This window comes from Siphateles boraxobius, unplaced genomic scaffold (assembly GCF_051911475.1).
Source record: "Siphateles boraxobius isolate OS27281-9 unplaced genomic scaffold, OSU_SipBor_1 31, whole genome shotgun sequence".
In the NCBI taxonomy this organism is placed as follows: Eukaryota; Metazoa; Chordata; class Actinopteri; order Cypriniformes; family Leuciscidae; genus Siphateles; species Siphateles boraxobius.
The window spans coordinates 11,572,827-11,587,133 of record NW_027508931.1 but is presented as its reverse complement, the minus strand read 5'-3'; the positions used below and the strand labels follow the sequence as shown (position 1 = coordinate 11,587,133).

The 14,307-nt window shown below is 38.9% G+C and overlaps 3 protein-coding genes across 3 annotated transcripts in view; 2 read left to right on the top strand and 1 right to left on the bottom strand.

Annotated features, from left to right (window-relative positions):
- The first annotated feature begins 200 nt into the window (after positions 1-200).
- Positions 201-10,723, top strand: LOC143696923 (deoxyribodipyrimidine photo-lyase). Its single transcript, XM_077193837.1, has 8 exons — positions 201-827; positions 1,518-2,325; positions 2,716-2,888; positions 3,782-3,866; positions 3,956-4,188; positions 6,324-6,518; positions 7,337-7,562; positions 9,207-10,723. Exons 1-8 carry the CDS (start codon positions 603-605, stop codon positions 9,734-9,736), a joined length of 2,475 nt encoding a protein of 824 aa, XP_077049952.1. The 5' UTR covers positions 201-602; the 3' UTR covers positions 9,737-10,723.
- Positions 10,724-10,726: 3 nt separating this feature from the next.
- On the bottom strand, positions 10,727-13,458 carry gcsha (glycine cleavage system protein H (aminomethyl carrier), a). The gene is made up of 5 exons (XM_077193838.1): positions 12,259-13,458; positions 11,819-11,898; positions 11,666-11,729; positions 11,425-11,556; positions 10,727-11,292 (listed from the first exon to the last, which is right to left on the bottom strand). Exons 1-5 carry the CDS (start codon positions 12,407-12,409, stop codon positions 11,195-11,197), a joined length of 525 nt encoding a protein of 174 aa, XP_077049953.1. The 5' UTR covers positions 12,410-13,458; the 3' UTR covers positions 10,727-11,194.
- The window catches only part of otogl (otogelin-like), a 66,370-nt gene continuing 65,443 nt past the window's right edge, over positions 13,381-14,307 (top strand). Inside the window, exon 1 of the mRNA XM_077194012.1 lies at positions 13,381-13,400. Coding sequence (XP_077050127.1) covers positions 13,381-13,400 — 20 coding nt within the window. The remainder of the gene's footprint in view (positions 13,401-14,307) is intronic.

Below are 14,307 nucleotides of genomic sequence, written 5' to 3'. Positions count from 1 at the left end.
AAAAGAAGTGACAACCTGATGAATACTTGTCATAACTTAATTTTAAAATCTAGTCAAAGTAATTATTTTCGAAATGTGTGTTAAATATCTGTCTGTTTCTCTGCTTAAATGGTCCTGGTTAATTGGTGTTTGGGTTAACACGTGCCTCAATGAGGGGGAGGAGCCTCTGCACTATGCTCGACCATGATTGGTCAGACAGCACATTCAGCACCGCCTCTCCACAGGCACTGGAGACTATGCTGGAGACGCTGTTACATAGTCACCATACTTAAGTTCATGTATTTAATGTAAGTAATCAATCTAGGATTATATACATTTCAGATGTATCGATAATGAAACATATGCATGTTATACAAACAGAAGTGTAACCTGTGGGGGGTTTTTGTACAGCCGATTGCAGTTATAAAACCCCAGCAGCGGCTTGTTTTGTAACCTGCCAACTCGTCATTCATTTGGTCGTTTTGTAACGCGATTCACGGATACATTTAGGCTACCTGTCAGGGTTGTTTCTTTATGACGCAAACTGTTGCAAAATATTTTGATATCATTTATATGACTATTATTATATATTTACTGCGTTGAACTGGATTTGGTCAAAGAGAATGTCTGTAGGCAAAGATATGAAGTCCGTGTCTCAGGTCCGTGAACTCCTGAGAGAGCTGATGTTGGGTCGTGAGGATCCGGACGGGTTTTTCTGTCTTTGTTTGTCTCTGTTGGGGGACACAGACACCCGTACACACTTTCTGGACGTGATCGAACCCCTTTCATCCGGACATGAACATCTACACAGTCAGCTGACTGCAATCTTTCTGGAGTACTTCTCTAAGGTAGTGTGTGTGTGCGTGTGTGTGTGTGTGTATATGTAGCCTATGTTTGTCTGTCTGTCAAATTTATTTAATAAAATAGGCTAAAAAAGTATAAAACAGACCAGTCAAATACCTAAATAAAGTATAGATCTGGGTAGATGACATGGCGTAAGGTAGTTGCAGGAGTGTCCTTTTTAAAGAAATTATTAATTTTATAGGAATGTTTCCTTTGAAAGTGATCAAAAGTGATAGTAAAGACTTTTACATTGTAACAAAATCTTTCTATTTTAACTAAATGCTGTTCTTAGACTAGACTAATATTCAAATTTTTTTAAATGTTCTTTTTAACTTTCTATCAATAAGAATCCTGAAAAAAAAAAAAGTTACACACTGAAGATTAGAGTAATGATGCTGAAAATTCAGCTTTAACATCACAGGAATAAATTAAATTTTAAACTATATTAATATAGAAAAGTGTTAGAGTAATATTGTGAAATATTTCAATTGAAAATGTTTTTGAGGTATTTTTTATCAAATAAATGTAGCATTGGTGAGAAAGAGACTTCTTTCGTATCTACATTTCAGGGGTTTTCAATACCGATTTAAATATCTTTTGCGTAATATAGGCTAGAGCATAATAAGAGTTAGCTGTTGTTTGTATAAGGTAATGTTAAAGATATATAAATTTTTTTTTTTTTGTTTGTTTTTCAGGATGAAGCAGATGAATTAGAGTTGGCCTTAACACTGTCTCTTAATGAAACCAAACACATCAAAACAGATTTTAGGCAGCGGAATTCAGACCATCAGCCTCATATGCCTCCCTGTTACAAAAGCTATGCTGACATGACAGCAGTAATTTCAGGTGGTGATCAGCCAAAAGTCAATGCAGCCGTAGAACCAGAGAACCAGCCTATTTCAAAATGGACACTAGATACTGGATTACGTAAAACCACATGTGCCATTAAAAACATAAATAAAGACAATGATGATCTCAAAGTCACAAAGTCAAAGAGGTCACAAAGGCGTCTGCGTAAGAAGGAACTTCTGTTGAAGAACCCATTGGGACCGCGACCCGTTCTGCTGTGGTTCAGAAGGGACCTCCGCATTTGGGATAACCCTGCTCTGATTGGCTGCCTGGAGCTTGGTGGACCAGTCATACCAGTCTTTTTGTGGAATGCAGTGGAGGAGGAGGGTCCAGGAGTTACTGTGGCATCCGGCGGGGCCTGTAAATACTGGCTGCATCAGGCACTAGTTAGTTTGAACCTCTCTCTAGAGCAGCTTGGAAGCCACTTGATGACCCTGATGGCAGAGCCCTCATCTTTGACAGCGCTGCAAGGGTTGATCGCTGAGACCGGGGCAGCATCGGTCGTGGCAACGGCCCTGTATGAGCCGTGGTTAAAGGAAAGAGATGACAGCGTGTGGGAGACACTGGAGAAACAAGGTGTTAATTGTCACATCTACCATTCCTACTGCCTCAGAGACCCCTATGCGGTTACCACACGGGGCGTTGGACTACGAGGTGAGTAATGCAGTGCAGCAGCTCACCATATTTTCCCCTGTTGATTAATCACAGTTAATTAAGAAAATTGTTTTGTATTACAAGATTTCTGAAATGTTGTTTAACCTGTTAACTGTCAGTGTCCTGCTAAAAGGATGCTTGGCGCTCTTTTTTTTTATTGCCTTTCTCCCCATATTTTACAGATCATCATTAATGACATAATTTGAAGGCTTAAACAGTCAAAATTCATTAGACCGGAAGTAAAACGAACTTTGGATTCGGATGTGTCTTGATGCATCCTCCATAGGCAGCATTTTTAAGCTTATTACACCTTGATGGCAGTGACTTTTGCCAGGGCAAGTACCACCAAAATCTTTTAAAGTGCTAGAAATTTTCTACATTTATTTGCAGGTATCGGCTCTGTCTCTCACTTTATGAGCTGCTGCCAGCAGAACCCTGGCAGTGGAATGGGAGCTCCACTGGATGCCCCCGGTGCCCTGCCTGCTCCCTCAACATGGCCGCAGGGATGCCCGCTTGTTGATCTGGAGCTTGCACGCATGCCACGCAGGAAAGATGGCACAGAGGTGAAATATTCAAACCACCACTAACAAACACTGCTTAATCCTAAACTAAGGATTAGGCCTTAGTTCAGTTAGGACATACAGTATAAGTAGCTTTTATAAAGTGCCTTAGAAATAAACGTCACTGCTGTGCATCTTGAGACAAAAAAATGACACTTATATATTTTAAGATATGACAGTGCAAGTTGCTTTCAGTTAAAACTGCGTTAACATGCATTTTAGTCTGGTACTAGTCTTAAGCCTTGTCTGTGAAACTGGGGGTTCATGTTTTGGAATAAAAAATATCTATGTTGAAATGTGTATCACATTTGACTTTTAATATTTCCGTTTGAATTATAATTATAATTAACTATCATAAATTTGTTTTATCGTTATATAAAAACAAGTGTTCAAAGATAGCAATGTGCTGAAACGTTTGCTCCGGTTCATTTTTTTTTAATTCACTTTGCACTTTTTGCATGATGCAATTCATAAAATAAAATGTTTTGATAGACTTCTGTAGTCTGTACTGAATCCAGTGTGCGGCCAGCCATCTTCTTGCCTGTTTTATATTAGTTATATATGCATCAGAAAGATCTCTCTTCATGTAACTTAAGAGGCCATTCACACAGGGAACGCTTTTTTTTTAATTGAAAAACACAAGACACAACCAGTAAAATGGAAGAAATCACAAGGTCTTGAGGCACATTTTTTAAAAGTTTAACTTATTTTAACCTGAGTGCTGTATTTTTTAGAACACCATGTCATGCAAATGATGCAAGTCATGACCGCAACTGTCAAAGACTACAATCTAGCATGTTTACACACATTGCAAAAGTAACACAGTGGAATGCAAAAACCTGTCCTGTGTGAATGGCCCCTAAGATCTAATTGCTGTTGTTATATGGTACTGACAGATTGACTGGGCCGTGAACATTCGGAAATCATGGGACTTCAGTGAAAAAGGAGCTCAGGCCCATCTTGAGGCCTTCCTGCGAGATGGTAAGACACATTTCCAAGGTGCATGTTTTAATGTACAAGTATTACAAGGCCATCCATCATTTTGCACTCATCAATTGACTTTATTGTAGGTGTGTACCGTTATGAAAAGGAGTCAAGTCGAGCGGATGCCCCAAACACCAGCTCTATATCTCCATATCTGCACTTTGGGCAGCTGAGTGCACGTCGCCTATTATGGGACGCCCGTGGAGCTCGCTGTAGATCTCCCAAATTCCAGCGCAAACTGGCCTGGAGGGACCTGGCGTACTGGCAGCTGTGCCTTTTCCCAGACCTGCCCTGGGAGTCCATCAGACCACCGTATAAGGCAAGATTCCCATTTATTATTCCCACTCAATGCTTGTACTTGTATGAAAGAGCAAAATCATGTCTAGCCTTTTGGTGTCAAATCAATCATGTGACTTGAGATACAGGTCCTTCTCAAAAAATTAGCATATTGTGATAAAGTTCATTATTTTCCATAATGTAATGATAAAAATTAAACTTTCATATATTTTAGATTCATTGCACACCAACTGAAATATTTCAGGTCTTTTATTGTTTTAATACGGATGATTTTGGCATATAGCTCATGAAAATCCAAAATTCCTATCTCAAAAAATGAGCATATCATGAAAAGGGTCCCTAAACGAGCTATTAACCTCGAAGATTGTGGAGAAGGACCGATTCCAGACCTTGGGGGACCTGCGGAAGCAGTGGACTGAGTCTGGAGTAGAAACATCCAGAGCCACCGTGCACAGGCGTGTGCAGGAAATGGGCTACAGGTGCCGCATTCCCCAGGTCAAGCCACTTTTGAACCAGAAACAGCGGCAGAAGCGCCTGACCTGGGCTACAGAGAAGCAGCACTGGACTGTTTCTCAGTGGTCCAAAGTACTTTTTTCGGATGAAAGCAAATTTTGCATGTCATTCGGAAATCAAGGTGCCAGAGTCTGGAGGAAGACTGGGGAGAAGGAAATGGCAAAATGCCTGAAGTCCAGTGCTGCTTCCCTGTAGCCCAGGTCAGGCGCTTCTGCCGCTGTTTCTGGTTCAAAAGTGACTTGACCTGGGGAATGCGGCACCTGTAGCCCATTTCCTGCACACGCCTGTGCACGGTGGCTCTGGATGTTTCTACTCCAGACTCAGTCCACTGCTTCCGCAGGTCCCCCAAGGTCTGGAGTCGGTCCTTCTCCACAATCTTCCTCAGGGTCCGGTCACCTCTTCCCGTTGTGCAGCGTTTTTTGCCACAGTTTTTCCTTCCCACAGACTTCCCACTGAGGTGCCTTGATACAGCACTCTGGGAACAGCCTATTTGTTCAGAAATTTCTTACTGTGTCTTACCCTCTTGCTTGAGGGTATCAATGATGGCCTTTTGGACAGCAGTCAGGTCGGCAGTCTTACCCATGATTGCGGTTTTGAGTAATGAAACAGGCTGGAGGTTTTTAAAAGCCTCAGGAATCTTTTGCAGGTGTTTAGAGTTAATTAGTTGATTCAGATGATTAGGTTAATAGCTCGTTTAGGGACCCTTTTCATGATATGCTCATTTTTTGAGACAGGAATTTTGGGTTTTCATGAGCTGTATGCCAAAATCATCCGTATTAAAACAATAAAAGACCTGAAATATTTCAGTTGGTGTGCAATGAATCTAAAATATATGAAAGTTTAATTTTTATCATTACATTATGGAAAATAATGAACTTTATCACAATATGCTAATTTTTTTAGAAGGACCTGTATTTATATAGCGCTTTATACTAGATTGTTTCTAAGATCAGTGATTCAAATATAATTCAATTCTGGTGTAAAGCAGCTCTTAAGGCAATAGTGTCATTATTCAGCTGAGGTCAGTTCAGTGTTGATTCAGTTAACTTCATCAATTAAGAAATGAGTTCAATTAAGCTATAAAACAGTTGAAAATAGTGATGTTATCATCCAGCTCAATTCAGTTCAAGTTTTGTTTTCATCCAATACTACAACTAAATATTAAGTGTCCCCAGTGTCAGAGCGGACAGTATCAAGGAACCCAAACTCCATCAGATGGAGAAATGGAGAAAAAAAACTTGGGAGACAGTAGGCCCAATTAATGAACATGGTGTGATAATGATTCCAGGCTGCATCACAAGTCAGATAGTGGATTTTATTAATGCACTCTCAGAAAAAATGGGACCCTTTAAAAAGGTTCTAATATGTGCCATTCAGGTAGGCTACTAATATGTACACTTTTGATACCAGTATGTACGTTTGAGGTACTAATATGCACTCTTTGGGTACAAAGGCATACATTTTGAAAGGATGCCGCCCCAGTGACAGCTTTTTTACCTTTTTTTCCTGAGAGTGCAACCACCGGCAACATCCTAGAATCTTGGTGGCGACTTTTGCATTGACAATCATCAGAATTTGTGCGTCTAGTGATGAGATTATCATCATGATTACATTTGTATACTCAAAATGTTTTACCCAATGCAGGTTTTGCGCTGGAGTTCAGACCGTGCCCATCTGAAGGCCTGGCAGCGTGGATTCACAGGGTACCCGCTGGTAGATGCAGCAATGAGACAGCTGTGGCAAACTGGCTGGATGAACAACTACATGAGACACGTGGTGGCCTCCTTCCTCATTGCTTATTTGCACTTTCCCTGGCAAGAAGGATACCGCTGGTTTCAGGTGACGCATTCAGAAGACACCAAATTTATTCTCATAATTCTTTTGATTTAGAGCTGACTATACGGGTATAATGTTATGCTACAGCTAATGTAATACCCCTAACTGTAAGTATTAAAGGTTTAGTTCACCCAAAAATGAAAATTCTGTCAGTATTTACTCACCCTCATGTTGTTCCAACCCCATAAGACTTTCGTTCATCTTCGGGGAACACAAATTAAGACATTTTTGATTAAATCTAAGAGCTGTCTGACTCCTTCATAGGCTGCTAGGTAATTGCATCTGCCGGCCCAGAAAAGTTAGTGAAGACATCGTTAAAATAGTTCAGGTGACTACAGTGGCTCAACTTTAAGTTTATCAAGCGACGAGAATACTTTTTGTGTGCAAAACCCCCCCCCCAAAAATAACGACTTTATTCAACTATTCATTTTCTTCTGTGTGGGCCTCTGACGTTAGTTTACGAGAGCGCCACGACGCATGCGCAGGAACTGAGAAGATGACGCTCACAATCATTTGATGGGATGATACTCAGGCATACTACAATGTAGCCAAAAAGATACCAAAGTACAGTAACTAAGTACATTTACTCAAATACTTTACACCACTGCACCTATCAACGTACTAGCAATCAGCCAAAGTACCATAGAAACCAGATAGCAACACCCTGGCAACCACCTGCATCACAGTAGTATGTGCTGGCGAGTTTAGCATTCACTCATTGAGTTTCTGGTTTATTGATAGAAAATGTGTCAACACTGTGAGAAATTACCTGTAATGGACCATTGAACACAGCATCTCAACACTTTTTCTACATTTTATAGGACACGCTGCTAGATGCTGATGTTGCCATAGATGCCATGATGTGGCAGAATGGAGGAATGTGTGGACTGGATCATTGGAACTTCGTCATGCACCCTGTTGATGCAGCACTGACCTGTGACCCCTATGGCACCTATGTGCGGCTGTGGTGTCCTGAACTGAAGGCCCTTCCTGATGACCTCATCCATAAGCCCTGGAAGTGTCCAGCGTCAATGCTGCGTAGGGCAGGTGTGTTATGCTAATCTGCTCAAACTGAGAGAGATTAAATGAGATATACTGTTAATATCATTTATAAAATGGTCATTTTATAATGCTTTATTTTAAAATTACTGCATTGGAAATTAATGGAAGACTAATTTCATCTAGTGAAAATTTTTGGAATTGGGGCCAAACAAAATCTTACTGAATGCTCATTTTTTGAGATATCAAGCTCAAATTTGGAACATAACTTGTTTAAATTTATGGCTTGATTTTCTTGCAGTTTTAGAGTAAAACGTATTTTTCATAAAAAAATAATTTTTCATAACAATAAATGGAAAATTCTGCAACCTTTTTAAACTTCATTTTTTTATAACTTTTTTCACTTCTGCAATAATTTGCCAAGTGTCGTCTTTGAAAAGAGATCAAACTTAAAGGATTAGTTCTCCTCAAAATGAAAATTTCCTAATAATTTACTCACCCCAATGCCATCCAAGATATCCATGTCTTTCTTTCCTCAGTGGAAGAGAAATGAAGTTTTTTGAGGAAAACATTTCTGGATTTTTCTTCGAATAATGGACTTCAATGGCAACCACTGTTTTGAAGTCCAAATCAATGCAGTTTCAAAGGTCTTTGGAGTGCTTCAACGGACTGTGCACAATCGCAGCTGAGGAAGAGGGTCTTATCTAGCGAAACGATAGGTCATTTTCCAAAAAACAAATATATATATACACTTTTTAACTACAATTGTTCGGATTGAGCTGATCTGCAACGCGCCGGGAACTACGTCATCACGTTGAAGGGTCACGCTCGATGGCGCCGGCGGAAGTACCGCCCTACTGTTTACAAAGCGACCAATGCATTTTGAACTATCCTCCTTCGCACGGTCGCTTTGTAATCGATCTGCGATCGTGCACAGTCCATTGAAGCACTTCAAAGATCTTTGAAACTGCATTGACCATGACTTCAAAACAGTGGTTGCCATTGTCCATTATTCGAACAAAAAAACAGAAATGTTTTCCTCAAAAAAAATTCTATTCCTCTGAGGAAAGAAAGACATGGATATCTTGGATGGCATTGGGGTGAGTAAATTATAAGGAAATTTTCATTTTGAGGTGAACCAATCCTTTAATTCTGTCCTTTTAAATCATTCAAGATCACTTAAGTGTGATAAGACGTGACAGAGAACTAAACAGAAAGCCGCCTGTCCGACAGCATGTAAATACTGAATTGGGTTAATTTTTGCGGTTTATTGAGCTTCAAATACTTATGTCTAAATGCCCATCATGGTGGGTATTTACATAAACACCCCTGCTATAAAAAAAATCATATAATACTGGTCAGATATAATACTGGTCTAGCTGGTGGACCAGCTGTTCTCAAGCAAAACTGGTCCACCAGCACTCCTGCTTCCCATGATGCTGGTGACTAGCAAACCAGCATAATGTCTAAATACCATTCTTGAGTATTAAGTTGAGTCTAAAGTGAACACAAATATTTGGGGGAAATTTGGATTTTGACGCTTTAATGTAATCTAAAATCATTTACTGTAAAATGTTGGCATCATCATAACTTTATTTCCAGCAAAAAAATTACCATATTGTGATATATATTGTTATTCTGTTTCACTCTGAAAGATGTCACATTACAAAGGTAAATGCTTTCTGTTCACAGGTGTGGTTTTAGGGGGTAACTACCCAGAGCGGGTTGTTACTGACCTTGAGGAGCGACGTGCACAGTCTCTACAGGATGTTGCATCAGTGCGGAGGCGTTTCAGACAGTTTATAGACCAGCGATCAGGCTGTGATCTGGTGCCTCTGCCTGCCAGGCTGGTACAGGAAGCTCTGGGCAGTATGGGGGATGTTGTGAGGCAAGAAGGAAATGGGTTCCTCCTCCCAGTCATCACCCGCATGGAGTTTAAACACCATTCGGAGGATCCAGACAGGCAGGACAACCCATACAACGCTGTGCTAAAGGGCTACGTCAGTCGTAAACGGGATGAAACCATTGCCTTCCTCAACGAGCGAGACTTCACAGCCAGCGTGATGTGTGAGACTGCACAGCGTAGAGAGAGGTTGGAGAGGGACTGTTGTCTTCTGGAGGGTCTACCTCGGCCCACAGCCTCACGTGGCCGAGCCAGGCGTACCCCAACCAGAGACCCTTACAGCAAAGTGCCGGGGGGTGTCGCTATTCCCCACAGATAACAGAATGACATGTTCTGGAATACACTAAATGACTTATGCATAATTTTTTCCCCACGATTTGCAGTCTGGATCAGTCGATTCCAGTTGGTGAAAGGCAGCCAGTCTTCAGATTTTCAGGAGTTGACAGATTTCACACATATTCACGCAGTGCAAGATGGGCACAAATTCAGTTTTTTTCTTTTCTTTTTAGCTTGATACTATGATTTCATCCAGTCAGAGGATATCAAACATATTTTGAGCCAGTTTTTACGCATAATGTTTTTATTTTTCACACGTCTCCTAGCAATGAGGCTCCTGTTTCTGCCAGAGCTTGTGTTCAGAATGAAAGTCTGGTATGAAAGTGTGATGCCAGGTTTTGCTTTGTTACTGAATAACGAAATCTGTTCCGATTTTAAGTCGTGTAGTGTATTCCAGCTCTTAGTGCTAAACTTTTACAAAAAATACTTTTAGATAGACTATAAAATAGACTTTTTACAGTCTTACTTTGGTAATAATTCAGTAAAAATAACCAATTTAGAATCCATTTTGTAATTAGATGTGCTATCATTAATGCTCATGAGTTCATATAGCATACTATTACTTTTCTTAAACTGTCTGATTTAAGGTTTTCACCTGGTGGTTGCAAAAAATAAAAGGTCCTTTTCAGTCATTGCATTGAAGGAGGGACCTGATATTTAGAAATCAGAACAGAGACCTTTGATGTTATTTTATCTTGCAAGCAACTATATTAGGAAGTAAATATATTGTGCATTTTGTTTGCATGTTTACTATAAGTGCAACGAGCAAATTTCTTCGCTTGTTAGCACATCCATCATGGTATTGAAAACTGTTCTATATTTAACATTACTTTTTCCTTTAATGGTATTTCTTAAAACAATAATACCCTTAATTTGCAGACATTGAGTAATATATTTCATACATTAGATCTGAGAAGCACATTCGACTCCAAAAGAAACATTTATAATGCAATAAAACAATTTAAATCCAGTAAGAGTTTTAAATAGTTGTTTAATGATGTTAATCACTTTCACTCAATTGTGAGTCCTAAAAACCAACATATTTCATAACTGTCCTCAAATTGGACTTTAAGTGTTATTCATACTTCCACATTTTATTTGTAGCTTATTCCGAGTGATGACAAGCTTTCACAGGAACAGTGTGACATCTACAAAAGAGATGAAACTGTTACATAAGCTGTGCATATTTGATCTTCAAATCTCCGTGGCTAGAAAACGAACAAAGTAACGGGCTCAATCAAACCAGTTCTGCTTGTTGTTTTCCAAGCGAAGTGCATAATGTTGTGACATTGGTTGGGTGTGGTTTGAAGGGGAAATATATTTTAGAAGAATATCTCAACTAAATCAACTACAAACAAAATGCATTTGATGAAGAAATAAACATTCCTTAATTGATTCTTTTTAAATTCCCCCCCCTTATGCAACATGCCAGCAGAACAATCTAGTCCTCTATAGACTTGATGTATCTCTCATAAGCAGCTTCATCCATCAATCCATTTAATTCCTCAGGCACAGATACAGTCATCTTCATCAGCCACCCTGCGAACAAAATACACACTTAATGACCACAGAATTTATATTTTTGAGTGAGATATTCCTTAAACCTTGTCACAAGAAGTTAAAAGATTTCAGGCTGGTTTGTCTCAAAATAAGTTTGGAGGAATGTCACACCATCTTTATAGCAAGACTTGTTAACCAGTCCAGGGTTGTCCGCCAGGGCATCATTGACTTCTGTCACTTCCCCCGTTAGAGGAGAGTACAACTCACTCGCTGCTTTAACACTCTCCAGAGTACCGAATTCATCTACAATACAGATTATCAGAACATTCACAATTTATCATACTTAATGAACTACAACAAATAACTCATACTGAGAATGTACTCTCTTATGCTTATAAAAATATAGTTTTACCTGACTGTGATAAATTTGCACCAACTTCAGGGAGCCCACAGTAGACAACGTCCCCAAGAGCCTCCTGGGAACAGTGAATTATAAACATGAAAATACAGCTTATATAGTTTATATACCTCTTTCTATATAAAAAATAAGCATAAATAACCTAACCTGAGCAAAATTACTGATGCCCACTGTTGCCACACCACTGTCCACGCGAACCCACTCGTGTTTGTCTGTGAACTTTAGTGCTGCATGACACAGAGAAAACAGATTTGTTCGGGTCTCAGACGAATCAGGTAACAGCGTTAACAATCCAGATATATAAATGCACATAAGGATGCATTAAACTGTAATGCAAGGCAATTCAATTATAACTGGGTTGATCGGTGCCGTAGTGAAGCAATTGAAATGATTACAAGATCGGGGGCTATTACAGATAGATAGATAGATAGATAGATAGATAGATAGATAGATAGATAGATAGATAGATAGATAGATAGATAGATAGATAGATAGACTCTAGCGTATCTGGCATTTGAAGATACTCAATACCAATGTGATCAACAACTTCCACGCGTGGCAAACTTTCATAAGAGTGGATAACTTACCTGCGCAAAATGGAGCGGTTGTGTTCAGGAACCTTTTATAGCCTGTCCTCGCCAGTAGTCTAGCTCGAGTCAGAGAATTTCTGTTTGAGAGTCGAGGTAGAGAGGAGGTCAATCTAACAGAAGCACATCGTACTATTGTGCACATCGCCATTATTCACCGTACGCAAATAACATTGGACGCCGGCGCGCCTCGATGATGTCATTATTCGAACGGACTATGCGCGCCAAAGCAGTTCTTTGAGATGCGTGTTCGGTTTTGGTTTAGACTTAGAGGGTAAATGTATCTAGTGTAAAATTTTTATTATATTTAGATTATATTTGCGTTAAATTTACGTGTACGTTTATATGATTATCTAGATGTAGCCTAACGTTTACTGATTACTGTTTAATCAAATTATGCTGTTGTAAAATTCACTTCAATAGTTCTGTGGTGTGACAAATTACACTTTTAGTACAAATAGCCCTAATATCTTATGAGATCATAAAACTATAATAATAATATAGATTTATTATTTTTTAAATGGGCAAATTGAATAGAGTGAAAATATAATTGATCAGGAATGATGGATTAATTCAGTTCAGAAGGTGAATAACGTTACCAAAAAATAAACTGATCAATTTAGTACAAACTATAAAAGTTAATTTGTGTGCAATATTCGTTTTATTTGACCAGCACATTGAAAAAGACACCTAACTCTTAAAGCGACATAGCAGATTTCACCCGAAAATTATACTTGCAGAAAAGATCTTAAAATGTAGACCCCTTGATAATCATTTATTAATTCTTACCCAAATTTGAATAACAAAAATTGTATTACTAGAGGTTAGCACAGTCGCGAACAGAAGTCGCGTTCACCTCAGGAGGAAACTAATACAACAGGCTGCTCGTGCTCTTTCGTTTTATGATCATTAACGGACGGGTACACCGACGAATTGTATATTACGATTCAATTCAGCAAGAAAATATCCTCAGTTGGCTATAAGGATACAAATATGAGAAATCTAATAAACTGTGAACTGTCCAAACCATTGTGAAGTTAAAGTAAACTTATGGTCATTCTTCACCATTAACTGAAATAGGTTATCTATCACCTGATCTATATGCCATTCCATATATTAGGTATGAGTGCTCGTGCGCGCAGGTGCGCTCCGTCATCCTGATGCCGCAGGTGCGCGCAGGTAGCCTACATCATCCTCCTCTGACTGTTCTACAGAAGATGGACGTTTGTCCTTCACTACTCTGGGAAAAATCACAGTAGTTTGTTAATCGTACCTCCTAGAGTTTAACTTGATTAATCCAATAAGAATCTTTTTCCACCTGAGAATTTCAATCGATTCTCCTAAAATGAAACTCGTCATTTCATGATCGTTGAAGGACGTCCGTCGCTCTGAGATGAACGAACAGCGGGACATTAAACTGTTTTCACTCTGTACACTTTTCATTTTCAAGCTATTTGTGCTTCAAGGTAAGTATCATTTTAATTCTGAACTATGCTACCCCACCCCCACCCCCACCCAAATTAGGTAACCTTTCTAAAATTTCCTGAAATATCCTTCTATTTATTTATCATACAACAGTAAAATTGTGGTAATAATGTTTTAGCCATAATACATTTAAAGATGTACATATATACATAATTGTGTATTATGTAAATCAATCTTAAGCTTCGAGAAATTTGTAATTTACTTACAATTTACAAAATCTTAAAGTTTTCAGTATCCTAAGTAGACAAAAGATGGAGCAGCTCTTCTACGTAGTTATAGCCTACAATGGTTTATTTAAAAACATAGTCATTTTTTGATCTAATGGAATATTTACAGTCTAAACTTGGTTAAATAAATAAATATCCATAAATATGATTGATTTTACATTGATATAATTTTACTTTTGACAGGATTTATTTGCCAGGAATCAAACTCAGAAAATAAACTCCCCAGGTATGTGTTTTTATAGGTATTAAACCTCTTGTTTTGGCGTTTCATGACCTTTACAAATGTGTTAATGGATTGCAGTTTGATTGTACCTTTAAAAACTGGTGAACTTTATTC